Source organism: Musca vetustissima, unplaced genomic scaffold, assembly GCF_032173495.1.
Source record: "Musca vetustissima isolate MV318-11 ecotype Yass unplaced genomic scaffold, APGP_CSIRO_Mvet_v1 utg6459, whole genome shotgun sequence".
In the NCBI taxonomy this organism is placed as follows: Eukaryota; Metazoa; Arthropoda; class Insecta; order Diptera; family Muscidae; genus Musca; species Musca vetustissima.
This window is the reverse complement of record NW_026874306.1, coordinates 46025-58316: the sequence shown is the minus strand read 5'-3', so window position 1 is coordinate 58316 and position 12292 is coordinate 46025. Positions and strand designations below refer to the sequence as shown.

At 38.2% G+C, this 12292-nt stretch overlaps 2 protein-coding genes across 2 annotated transcripts; one reads left to right on the top strand and one right to left on the bottom strand.

The window, feature by feature from the left end:
* The first annotated feature begins 1773 nt into the window (after positions 1-1773).
* On the top strand, positions 1774-5786 carry LOC133332477 (hamartin). Its single transcript, XM_061540882.1, has 7 exons — positions 1774-1867; positions 1938-2203; positions 2259-3918; positions 3967-4854; positions 4922-5079; positions 5141-5273; positions 5335-5786. Exons 1-7 carry the CDS (start codon positions 1774-1776, stop codon positions 5784-5786), a joined length of 3651 nt encoding a protein of 1216 aa, XP_061396866.1.
* A 3542-nt stretch (positions 5787-9328) lies between these two features.
* On the bottom strand, positions 9329-10195 carry LOC133332395 (transmembrane protein 179). Its single transcript, XM_061540799.1, has 3 exons — positions 10086-10195; positions 9622-10009; positions 9329-9542 (listed from the first exon to the last, which is right to left on the bottom strand). The coding sequence occupies exons 1-3, from the start codon at positions 10193-10195 to the stop codon at positions 9339-9341; spliced, it is 702 nt and encodes a 233-aa protein (XP_061396783.1). The 3' UTR covers positions 9329-9338.
* Positions 10196-12292: the final 2097 nt, after the last annotated feature.

The following is a 12292-nucleotide window of genomic DNA, read 5'->3' as shown; positions in this document are numbered from 1 at the left end:
TGAACAGCATTCAATTGTTTGTTCTCCCATTCCCCTTTCTTACTTAACAATCGAACGACTGTCTCTCAGGCGATGTCCACCATTACACCTCATTCGTAAATATTTGTCTGTTCGCTTTGGGTAACTTCTTTATCAGACTTTCGTTCTTGCTCTTCCTATTTTGTAGCAGGTGGAACGTTTTTAATTTCGGTCGGATGATAACGATAAAAGGAAAAATTGGAAAAATTCTTTGTGAATAGGCTGGTCAAATTTACAAATAATCCAAGCTAATTTGTAAACCAGCAACTGAAGGAGACGGCAAAGAAAACATGCAAAATATTGGATGTCGTTTCTGATAGTCTGTCGGGCATTAAAATACGCTTAAAACAAAAACAACGTAGAGTGAAGAAGGTCGGTCGGTCGGTAAGGGAACACAAAACTCAATCGCATGCAAGTATAGTTGGTTGGATTTCGGATTCGAAGCGACAGCAAATGCTAAATGTGCTGCTGTTTTCAAAACGACGATATTTGCTTCCGTGCTGCTGAATTATTTCTGCGAACAATTCGATCACTGTTCGAGAAATAACCACTGGCAAATTTCTTCAGGCTGACCGGGAGGAAATTTGCACTTTTCTATCGGCTAGGGGAGAACGGCAAAACACCACGTCAAACTGGCAGCAACGAGAGAAGAATTTTGCAAAAAGAAAGGATCAAATTTCACATACACACAAGATTCGCCACTACTGCACTATTTTGGAACGGAGCAGGAGTCTGTCGAAACGTGAAAACAAGGCAACCGACTGGAGGACACGACAAACAATAATAGAAAAAAACAATGAAACAAGAGAAGGTATGTAGGGGGAGGAAGGAGCTGATGAAGATTTAGCTAGAACTTATGTCAAGGGCTGGGGTAGTAAAACCTTAAACTGGCAGGTAAATACTGGTCTGGTATTGCCACCGATCACCATTTCCTAATATTTTTCTGGTTGGGTTGACAAACAACAAGTTTATTGTTTGTGCAACAAGGTCTGAGGTTAAATGGCATAAAACTTGCATGACTATCTGATTATTATTATTGTTTACTTACTCTAGCCAGCCCATTCATTGTTTACTTGTGACGTATGTAAATGACTTCAGCAAGAAAATTTGTTTGTGCCAGCCAGCTAGATATTGATTCAGCATAGAATGAGTCGAGTGTCAATTGACCGAAAGGTCCAGAAGAAACGGGGAAATTTAGAACAGAATTTTACTAACTCGTTAAAGCCATTAATATAAAAATAACAACTTTTTAAGATTCTAAAATATAATTTTCATCTACCTTTTCCAGACTATAGACCAAACTGAAGCAGAAAAAGACGAAGACGTAGCATTAATAACAACTATAAAATCTGAAAACAACCACAACCATTACCCCGCCAATAGCATTCTAATTATACTAAAACCAATCCATAGAACGGCTGCCGGTCGTTACCATAACAAACCAAAACAGCTGGATCAGAAACTTAACGATACACAACAACAACAAAAAATCTCTAGACAACATCACTCTTGCAATAGACAACACTACTATTCCAGCAACAACAATAATAACATTGATTTATATCATCAGCAGATTTGTCTTCTAACGTAGATTCTCCTCTGCAGGATAGTAAAACCATTTATTTTACGATCCAAATATCCACCACACAACAACACACATTTACAGACCAAAAACCACAGCTAAATTTACAAACATTTTCTGTCACCCCTCCCCGTAACATCAATCGATTTTGAAGTTGTGATACAACACCCACAATGGAGTTGGATAAACTATTCCATGATTTAGAATCCAACCAAAATTATGAATGTGAAGAGGCCAAAAGGAAACTGGCGGAACATTTTACACAGAGTAAGTACATATCTCAGGATCCTCCGTATATATCTGCAAACTTTAAATTTTTCTCTTTTTTCATTTACAGTCAAAGATCAATGGCTTGTTCATAATTTAATGGAATATTATTTGAAGACTGGTTCCGTCCGTATTATTGAGGTATTAATCAAAGCTCAAGCTCCACATGATGGTTATATATTTGATCGTTTGGCCGATTGGCTGAAGACACCGGCCCAACGTGTTAATGCCTTAAATTTATTCTGTTTTGTTGTGCGTCGTCATCCGACCTGGCTGTTCAAAGTGGAAAAGCATCGCTTAATCAAGGATATGCTACATTGGTTGAAGCAATTGGAGGTACGGACAACCAATTCGAAAATATTCTAGACTAACTCAGACCTTCTTCTTACAGATTGAAAAAGAAATTGTACCTTTAATGAGTGCCCTATTGGCCATTATCACCCTACTACCGATCATACCCAATTTAGTACCGAATTTCCTTAACGATCTATTTGCCGTTTTCGCCCATTTGGCCTCATGGAATAGTCAACATCCTAGTCGTTTGTCCGAGGACAAATTGGTACACCTGCAGTTGGGTTTACAAATGTTGTTTCATCGTTTGTACGGCATGTTTCCGTGTAACTTCATGGCATTCCTAACGGATTTTATACGCCGTGAAAAGGGTGCTATTTTCCAGCATACCATTAAACCACTGTTGGAGACGGTACGTTTACATCCGATGTTGGTAACGGCCACAGTGGATTCGGAAATAAATTCCGAACGATGGAAAGAAATACAACCGCATGATGTTGTGGTGGAATGTATGCGTCTTTCCTTGCCGATGAAATATCAGGATTTAACATCGTCTGTGGCTACAACAACAACAGCAGCAGCCGCCGCCGTTCTGGCCTCGTCTAGTACTACGAACACAACCAGTACATTTCAACAACTAACCGCCTCGGCAACTACCTCATCGTCGTCATCATTGGGTCGCCATCAACAACAAAATCGTTTGGTTGGAGGCACACAATCACAATCTGGTATTTGGAGTCCTTATTACGAAATAATCAATTCCTCACATACCCCACTAACACCGACTCCGTATATGATGCCATCGGCATTAAATCAAGGCTCTTTGGGTGTCAGTGGTTGTTCTCCACCAGAAGCTGCGGTTGAAGCCACCCCGGAAACTACCCCCTTAAAAGACAACCGAGAATTGAAAAGACCCTCAATTGGTGGTACCACTGGAGTGGTTAATCCTTTGGCAGTAAGGGCTATATTTACCAACAGCCAGCCCTCATCTCCACATCGAGGAAAAGATACGGTCCAGCATCCATCAGTACAACACCACCATTATCAACATCAGCACTTTAATTTCCCTGAACTTGGCTCCTCAGGTGGGGGTGGCACCACCACTACCTTTGTGGAGCAGGAACTCAACACCCGGATCGTTACACGAGTGACCCGCTACGACCATAAGGTACAACAAATGTTGCACGATCGTAACAAATCCCAAAGTCCTTTCCAGACAATAGAAGCCCAGGCGGCAAAGATGGGTTTTCAAACGCCCACCGAATTTTGTCGCACTCCCGATGTGGACAATCACAGTGCGGCGGCGGCGGTTGGAAGTGGCGGCACAAATTCCCGTTACTATCAATCGAATTCGATTACCCCGCTCTCCGCACTCAACAGCGGTAGTGAGGCGGCGGCGGCATGTTGTGCTGTACCGATGTCATCGGCAGCCATGGATATACCTATTACCAAAGTATGTGATGAATGCAATGAAACCGATCAAACCCTGTGTACCGAAGGTGGCCTTCAAATGCCCACTAGTAATTCGATGCAGCTGCTGGCCAAAGGCATTAAGCGCCGCAATCGCATGACTAGCTATTGTTATAATGAAAAAAGTTGTGAGAAAATTGGTGTCAATGGCAACACATCCGGATCCGGTGATTCGTACAAAACCCTGCATAAGGTTCGTAGAACTAAATCCCTATCTTCGTTATATTTGGTATCCTCTAAGGCATCTCAAAGTTCCGGTGATATATCGGACAATAATGAAGACGATGGAGGTGGTCTGTCGACGGTGTCGGCATCGACGACATCGAAAACACTGGCAGCATCAGGGCCAAATTGCGAAAGGCCATTGCAAAAGTGTCCCAAAATGTTGGCCATTGATTCGGTGCTAAAGAATTCACTGCAAATGAAGGCAGCCCTTTGTGAAGAGAAGTCGGTACAGACATTGGAAGCAGTGCCTCTACCCAATCATGAGAACTCATTGTTGCAGATGTTGATCGAGACGAATGAGTTTCGCACGGCCTATGAGGCCAAGAGGCAAACGCCCAATGAAATTCTGGAACAATTCATTGCTCGTGGTCTGCGCAACAATAGCATGGACATTCTGGACAAGGAGCAGTTTCAATTGCTCTATCTACAGCTGCAGTATGAACGTTATCGCCGTGAAATACACGCTGAACGTAATCGCCGCCTAATGGGACGATCGCGGGATAAGCGATCGCTGGAAATGGAACGTGAACGTTTAAAGGAACAGTTGAAGGATTTCGAAATGAAAAACCGGGAGCTTAGCCAACAGCTGGACAAGACGAAAAAGGCCACTAACGAAAGGGAACGAGAATACCAGGAAGAGTTGTCGGCCCTGAAGACGAAATATCAAAATGAATTGGAACAGAATCGTTGCCTGCGACAGGCCAATGAAAACCTGCAAACGAAATTAACCGAAGAGCTGTCACAGCGTAAAGACATCAACTACGAAGTGGAAGCTCTGAGGGGTCAGGTATTCAGTTTGACAACGGAACTGCAGCATGCTCAGCAACAGGCTGAAGTGGGTATGCAGTGTCGTCAGGAGTTGGCACGTCTCGAAGCTGATTTCATTGTGATGGGCGAGGTTCAGATCAGATGTCGGGATAAGTTGGCGGAGATGGATAATTATCGGTCGCGTGATGAGGAACTACAAGTTCTGCAGGAGGCCTATAATTTGGAATTAAAGGGTAAGCGTCGTGACACGAGTGGTTTATCTAACTAACTGACCTGACTAACGATTTCCTTTCAATGCAGAACTGAAACACAGTCTGGATGATAAAACATCGCAATTAGATAGCGCTCGTCATAAAATTCAGGAATTACATTCACAATTGTTAAACAATGAAAAAGTAATAACTGAGCAAAAACGCCTTCTACGAGCTGTTAAAGATGAATACGAGGAGAGATTTAAAGTAAGTGGTGGAGGAATTCTATGCTTTTCTTATTTTTTAACCCCTTTTCTTTCTTCGACAGGCCTTAAACAAAAAATATGAAATACAAAAAACAATCATAATGCAAATGGAGGAAAAATTCATGATGACCTTGCACAAGCCATTGACGTTAGTAGCTCCGGCGCCAGCTTGTTCACCGGATACCGATAAAACAGGTGAGTGCGTTAAACATGTTTACAATTTTCCTTCTATACGTTTTCGTTGTTGTTATTGCAGACATTGCTTCCTCTGTGGAACGCAACTCGCCATTATCCACATCCTTGGCCTCTAGCGAAAGCCTGTCGACAAGTCTGCGTTCCTCGGAGCTACGCAACTTGCAACAGCTCTTGGAAAATCCCATAGCTGAGGTAACAAGTGGCATTAATATTGTTGATGGTCAGCGTCTGCCTCCACAAAGCTTGGATTTAGCCTCATCGGCTAATACGGCAACTAGTTTGCTAAACGATCCAAAGGAATTAAATTCGCCCGATGTTATGGCAGCAAGCACCAGCGGCGGCCACAATCGTTCTTTAACCATGACGACGCACATGCATCCACATCAACATTTGCAACCTCAGCAGCATCAGCAGTCGGCAACTCCATTGTCTTCATCAAAAATGTTACATGCAACAACTTCATCATCAATAGCAGGAGCAGGGAATCAGGAAAAATCACAGCAAAATCGTTGATCAAAAGACAAGACGACACGACGATGACAATAGTTTTTCGTTTGCACATTTTTGAGAAATGTGTTAACTTTTGGATTTAAAGTTTTTTTGTGATTTTGTTAAGAGACACACACAAATTAATCCACTAAATACTAGCAATGCTGCCTGCCCGTACACCATACTCCCTCTAAAAAAAAACAAAACTTTGCAACAAAATATTCCCCTTTTTTGTCTTACAAAACAACTTTTGTAATAAATCACACAATAATGCCAAGCAAATACCAATAACGAATCTTCTCTTATACGAACCGAAGCAAAACCGCAAACAACAACAACGACGTAATGACACTGGTGGTCAACAACAAACAACAAGTTTTAATAATCCGCAAATAAAACAGAACAAAAACATTTTTTACACCAAACAAAAAAAAAATAAGAATATCCACACCGGAGCCAACTAACAGCTAAAAGGAAGTGGACGAAATCGAATGCCTAAACCAAGCTTTTATCCTATATTCATCCCCCCATTATTCCTCCTCTGATATTCTCACACACACGAAAATGCTTTAATTAGTTCTATTACTCTATTTTTTCTAAATTCAAAATTTTTGTTCATTCTTTTTTTGTTTTTAGTATCAAAATAGAAATAGACCACAACAAATCACCCTTCTCAGATAATAATGTATAACAACCACAAACCAAACAACAAACCCACTTATCTTCTATCTACCCATAATATGTTATAAACAAAAACAACAAAAAGAAACTAACAAAACTAAGAAGAAGGAGAATCAATAAACTATATAATTATAAAAGAAAAAATCGAAAAAAAATCAACAACAACAATAAAGCAAATCAAAAGTCTACTTGTTTTGTTGGGATTTGTTTAAAGGGATAACTAGGCGATCTTATATTTAATATGTTGGTATCAAAGAGGTATAGTGGATATATGTGGAATCAGGTTGTATCATATGGACTTGGACCTACAGGGAAAATAAGTTCCATTGGCAATAGATGGAATATGCAAACCGTTTTGCACAATTTTCTCCCAGGTTATGCCAAAGGACAAGAGGACTCATAGCACCCCAGTTCATCTTCCGAGGGTTCCTATAAGGCTTCTGTTTTACTCTAGGGGTTACAATTTGGAGTAATATTATCCTATGATTCGAAAGGAGCATTTTCGAATACCTCACATTTTCTAAACCCAGAGTGGTTCATGTTTGTGACTGCAAACATCGCTGTGTTGCTTCTATTACATATTCTAAGATTATATCTAAGTATAAAATCGAATGAGGACTCACATCGTGGATTTGGTATCACTGTTTCTCCAGTGGAAATGCGGGGGAATGGCATCACAGCCAATGACCAGGTCACGAATATAGTTAATTTCCTCCAACAGGTTGCATACCTCCGGTCCGGGTGGGTCAGGCGCCTCATATGGAAGATAAATGGCAGAAAACTCTACGCGTTACACCTGTAGAGTCTAGCTGTCGTCATATTAACCAACCTCTGCCTTTTCTCCAGTTCCATAAGTGGTGGTGGGATCCATATTGAGGTTATCATTTCGCTCGGAATCGTTTGGACCGCAACAGCTGTCAGTTTACTACCTTCCCAATGACGATTAATGCTGTTAATTGTTCTCTTGAAGCAAATTAATCTACAACATGTTTAGCTGTTTATTGCCTGTTTTACCATATCCATCGTTCTGCTTTTCATCCAACCTTGGTGTTTTCTCCAGTTCCATAAGGGATGGTAGGATCATCACTGCGGTCATCACTCGATATTGATCTACTGCCTGAGCGACTGTCACTGTGTGAATACCATTCAGACCTGTTTGATAGGTTCCTTGATCAACATATAATTGTGTCCATGGAGGGGTAAGATCTTCGTCTATTCATCAGCACAGTCTCTACTTCAACGATCAGTAGCCTTAGAAGTCTCGAGACTTCACTGAACGCCAGGGATTGAGGTCATAGCACTTACCGGACAGGGGGCTCATGTTGGCGTTACATGGTCTTCGATTTGGTGTCATAGGTCTTTGGACCCTCTGCTCGCAAACTTTCTTGAGAACTGCAATAAAATCTGAAGGCAAACCATTTTATTCACCCACTTTCGATGACAGATTGTCAGGCAAAAAAAGCACTTATTGAAAATGAGAATGTTTGAATTAGCGGTTGCACAATTTACTGCGTTCTATTCTTCCAATGTAGCCATATTTATATGTAAAGAACATATGAGATGCCATATTGTTTATGTGGGTTGCCCTACATTTCCTTCTGTATTTCGTGCATAAGAGGTACACTGCTTTAAGACGAAGTTAAAAATAAAATCACCCCAGCATGGGTTATGTGTATGTACGTATGTATATTTTATGAATATTCACCCCTATTCCGTATGTCGTCGTCGACACGAAACGACGTCGAAGAGAGTCGTCTTTTGCAAATTGGTATTCCCTATGTCGTTGTCGACATTTATCGATAACTATTGAAACATTTTTGGTATTCCGTAACAATGTGTGACGACGACGATGTCGAAGATTTCTTCGTCATAGCTTTTGTTGACGACTGAAGCGTTTGAACATTTTTTTTATAAATTAAAAAAAAAAACATGACTGGACAAGAACATGATACATCATTCTAGAATCTATTCAATACTTAATGCAAAATAAAGTGTAAATAAAGAAAAATATATGGGATCTATATATAAATCTGTACCGATTTTGACCAATATCAACAGGAATCGTCTATGCGCCAAATAAAATTTCATCCCATTCGGATCATAATGGTGGCATGTAACTTGTTTAAAATAATACATGGATGGAGGGACATGCATAAATCGACTGAAAAATAATTCTATGTACATATATAATAAAAAGAAACTATGGGTCTATCTCGTTTCTTTTTGGTCATTGCAGACACATTTACCCTGTGCCACAGTGAGGTGACGGATACAAACTCATTTTTGCCCAAAAATATGCAACAATTTTTTTGTTTTTATTGATATTATCGATAAATAGTCGACATCGTCGCATGAGTGTTACAGAATACCAAATCAGTGTCGAAGTGATGTCGATGTCGATGCGAAGTGATGTCGAAAGAGAAACGTCGTCGACAACGACGACGACATACGGAATAGGGGTGATTATTTATTTGGAGTTGGCATAATATTTGGATAATATTTTGAAATCCTTTCATTTGTGTAAATGTTTTGCTTTTTATATTGAGATTGGGATAATTGTTATTGCGAATAATATGACCTTGTTCTATAATGGTTAAACATAATATTAATATTTTTTACTAAATGAACTTATAACTAATAATAATTATTACGATACAATTAATATTATACGAATAAACTTAACTTAAATGTGTATATAGTATATTATAACATTGCTCATTGCATGGAATCAGCTTCAAACAATATAATTACAATAAAATGAGATAATAATAGAAGTAGTAAACACATGAAAATAATAAAAAATATTAATACAATTTCGTCTTCGAGCTTAATGTGGTTACTATGTTGCCCAGCACATTGGGGATGGGTGCAATCGCATTGATCGCAATAGCTCAACTATTTTGGTTGTTCGGAATCACTAGATGACATTACCGGTGGCGTAGAACGACCATCTTGCTGTACTTGATGTTGATTTACCAAACGTTGTCTTTCCAAGTACATGGATACTTTTATATTGCGCACTTGATGATTATTTATCAGTTTTAAGAGGGCAATGACACCAATGCCCACATTTATGGCAAATGCACCCCAGGCACCAAACTGTAACAGAACAAAAAAAAACAACAAAAGAAGCATTTGATAAACTAAATTAATCATGTGGTACACTTCCCCAACTTACCTGTGCTGTTCCCATTTCAATGTAAAATCCAGAATTATCAATATTATCCGTATTGGCGTGAATAATATTTTGTCCGGCCGTAATCTCACATGTCGGAAAACGTTCAGTCATACCATCGCACCAGACAATGAAACCCAATGTTATCATTATCGAAGAAATAATGGACATGGCCAACATCCAAATACCCAGAACAACATCAACAAATAATGCCAAAAACGATTCTTCATCCTTCATGCGGGCATAACGATAAATTTGTACTGACGAGATGATAAACATGAAAATGCCTGTGACCAATGGGAAATTACAAAAGTCCGATGATGCCCATTTGGGATCGAACATGCCATCCTCCTCACGCCATTTGCCAGTGGTGAAAAGTAAACAATGGCCACTATATGTACGGAAATTGTGGGATATTAGTCATTGTTTTTGTTTTTTATCGCTCGATAATATATATCAGGGCTTACCAAAAGTCATGTATATTAAAGCTCAGTGGCACAACAACACAAAGGGACAAAATTAGTATAATTACATGCCCTGTTATTTGACTTAACAATAAGACATTGGCAAGAGCCATTGTGTACTACTTTTGCGGATATTTTTGATCAAAATTTAATAATTTCTTTCGAAAGTCACAACAAAACAAAAGAGGTCGTGAAAATTGCAATGAAGCAGCGACGCAGTGCAATCAGAGTCTGAACACAACCAGGGAGTCAGGAGTCAGCGGTATAATTTTTCGCCGGCGTGAAAACCAAACGAAAGAGTTAGAGCCATGGTATAATAATTACAAGGTAGGGCACAGTAGCAACTGATTACAATTTTTTCTCAAGGTGGAACAAGCCACCAAATCAAATCAAAATACATATATCGTGTATGCGTGTGTATTGTATTTTTTTGAATACAATGTCAATAAATTCAAAATAAATTGAAATATATTCAATTTTAATTGAAATGAAAATAACGTTTTTAACACGTTCGTCTGGAAGTAATTACTTTGTTATGGATGGTATTCCCTACTGGATTTTGGGAAGAAATCATAACCTTTCATTCATTTTTCGCGTTTTTAGTTTTGTGTAGAAAAAAGTCAAATAAACACAAACACTTGTTGCGTATATTTATTTTATTTTTGCCAGAAGAGGACACATGTGCATAGTTGCTTTTTTGTTATTCACCACAAGCTGCCCAACCTTGTAATTATTGTACCATGGTTAGAGCTGCCAATAAGAAACAGTAAACGACCGTCACTGACTCTAGACTCTCTGGTTATGTTTAGACTCTCAGAGAGCAATGTTTACCCTCTTATTGGCGACGGCGATGAATTCGCATTAAAGCATGCAAAACAAAAACCTTTGTTTTTGTCTCGACCATCTGTCAAATTTTTCCTTATAATATTTCACATGGTTGGCAACACTGCACATCGAATTCAAGTAGAAATTACGCTCTAAATGGACTACCTATTCATTGTGCCATGCGCAGTATCATTACAATGTGACGAAATTAATATAAACTCATGGTAGGCTATAGGTACATATAAATTACAATTTTTATATTGTGGCTTGTTATGCGAAATTAATATACAAATGATATGTTCCCGAAATTAGAATAAACTCACTTTTTACTACATATAAATTACGAATTTTTATATTGTGTTATCGTTAAAATAGTAAATTAATATACAAAATAAGTGACTGTGTGTGTAATGTTTTGAAAACTATAACAAAATATAATTTTACAACATATGTAAGAATAAACAGAACGACTTGTTGCATTTGTTTTCATTTATTCTGACATTATAGCCCACAAGGTAGATTTATTTTTTCCCTGCTTATATACCTTATATAATTGTACCATGGAATGACATATTTTCAAAAAATTGAATAAAATATATTTTCTAAAACGGCATTTACATAACAACTTTTTACTGGGTTAACCTACTCTATGAGGATTTATTACAAATGTATTCAATGGAATTGACAGTTGAAACCCACTGGGTTAATGGAATCCGGTACAATGTAAACGTACTGTAAAGCTGAACATTGCTCTCAAGATTCAACTATGGTAACTTCAAAATATTTATATATATAAATGATTTAGCAATTTTGGCCACTGAACACATGACATGCGTACATTTCATAGGAAGATTTTTTCATTTAAATTTTGAAAACAAAATGCTGTCAAAGGCAAATTTATGAAAAAAAGTTATAAACATGTGAATGCATAAGACTACCTTGTATAATTATTTTTATTTTTATATCTTTAAAAACTGGAGGCAGGTCCACTTTGTATTCGAATAGAAGGAATACGACCATAAACCATATGCGCGAGATAAACGAAATTTTCTTATATTTTGCGTTAGTCCGATAATAAAACACGTGGCAAGTTAAGCGAAAGCTTAACACATTTTGCCATTTTGTACTTTTTTAAGCCCGTAGGCGTGATTAACTCTTTAAATGCGTTTTTCTTGTGAGCCGTCCGAAGACGAACCGCCTTGTATAACTATGCCATGCTTATAAAGTAGGTTAACCCGGTAAAAAGTTCTAATGTAAATGATGTTTTATATTCAAATAATCTCTATTTTTGTTATTAATTGAATTAAAACAAATTTAAATATTTTATTCTATTTTGCGCTTTATATTCATTTGACGATATATTTTTTTTTTCATAGAATTTTTAA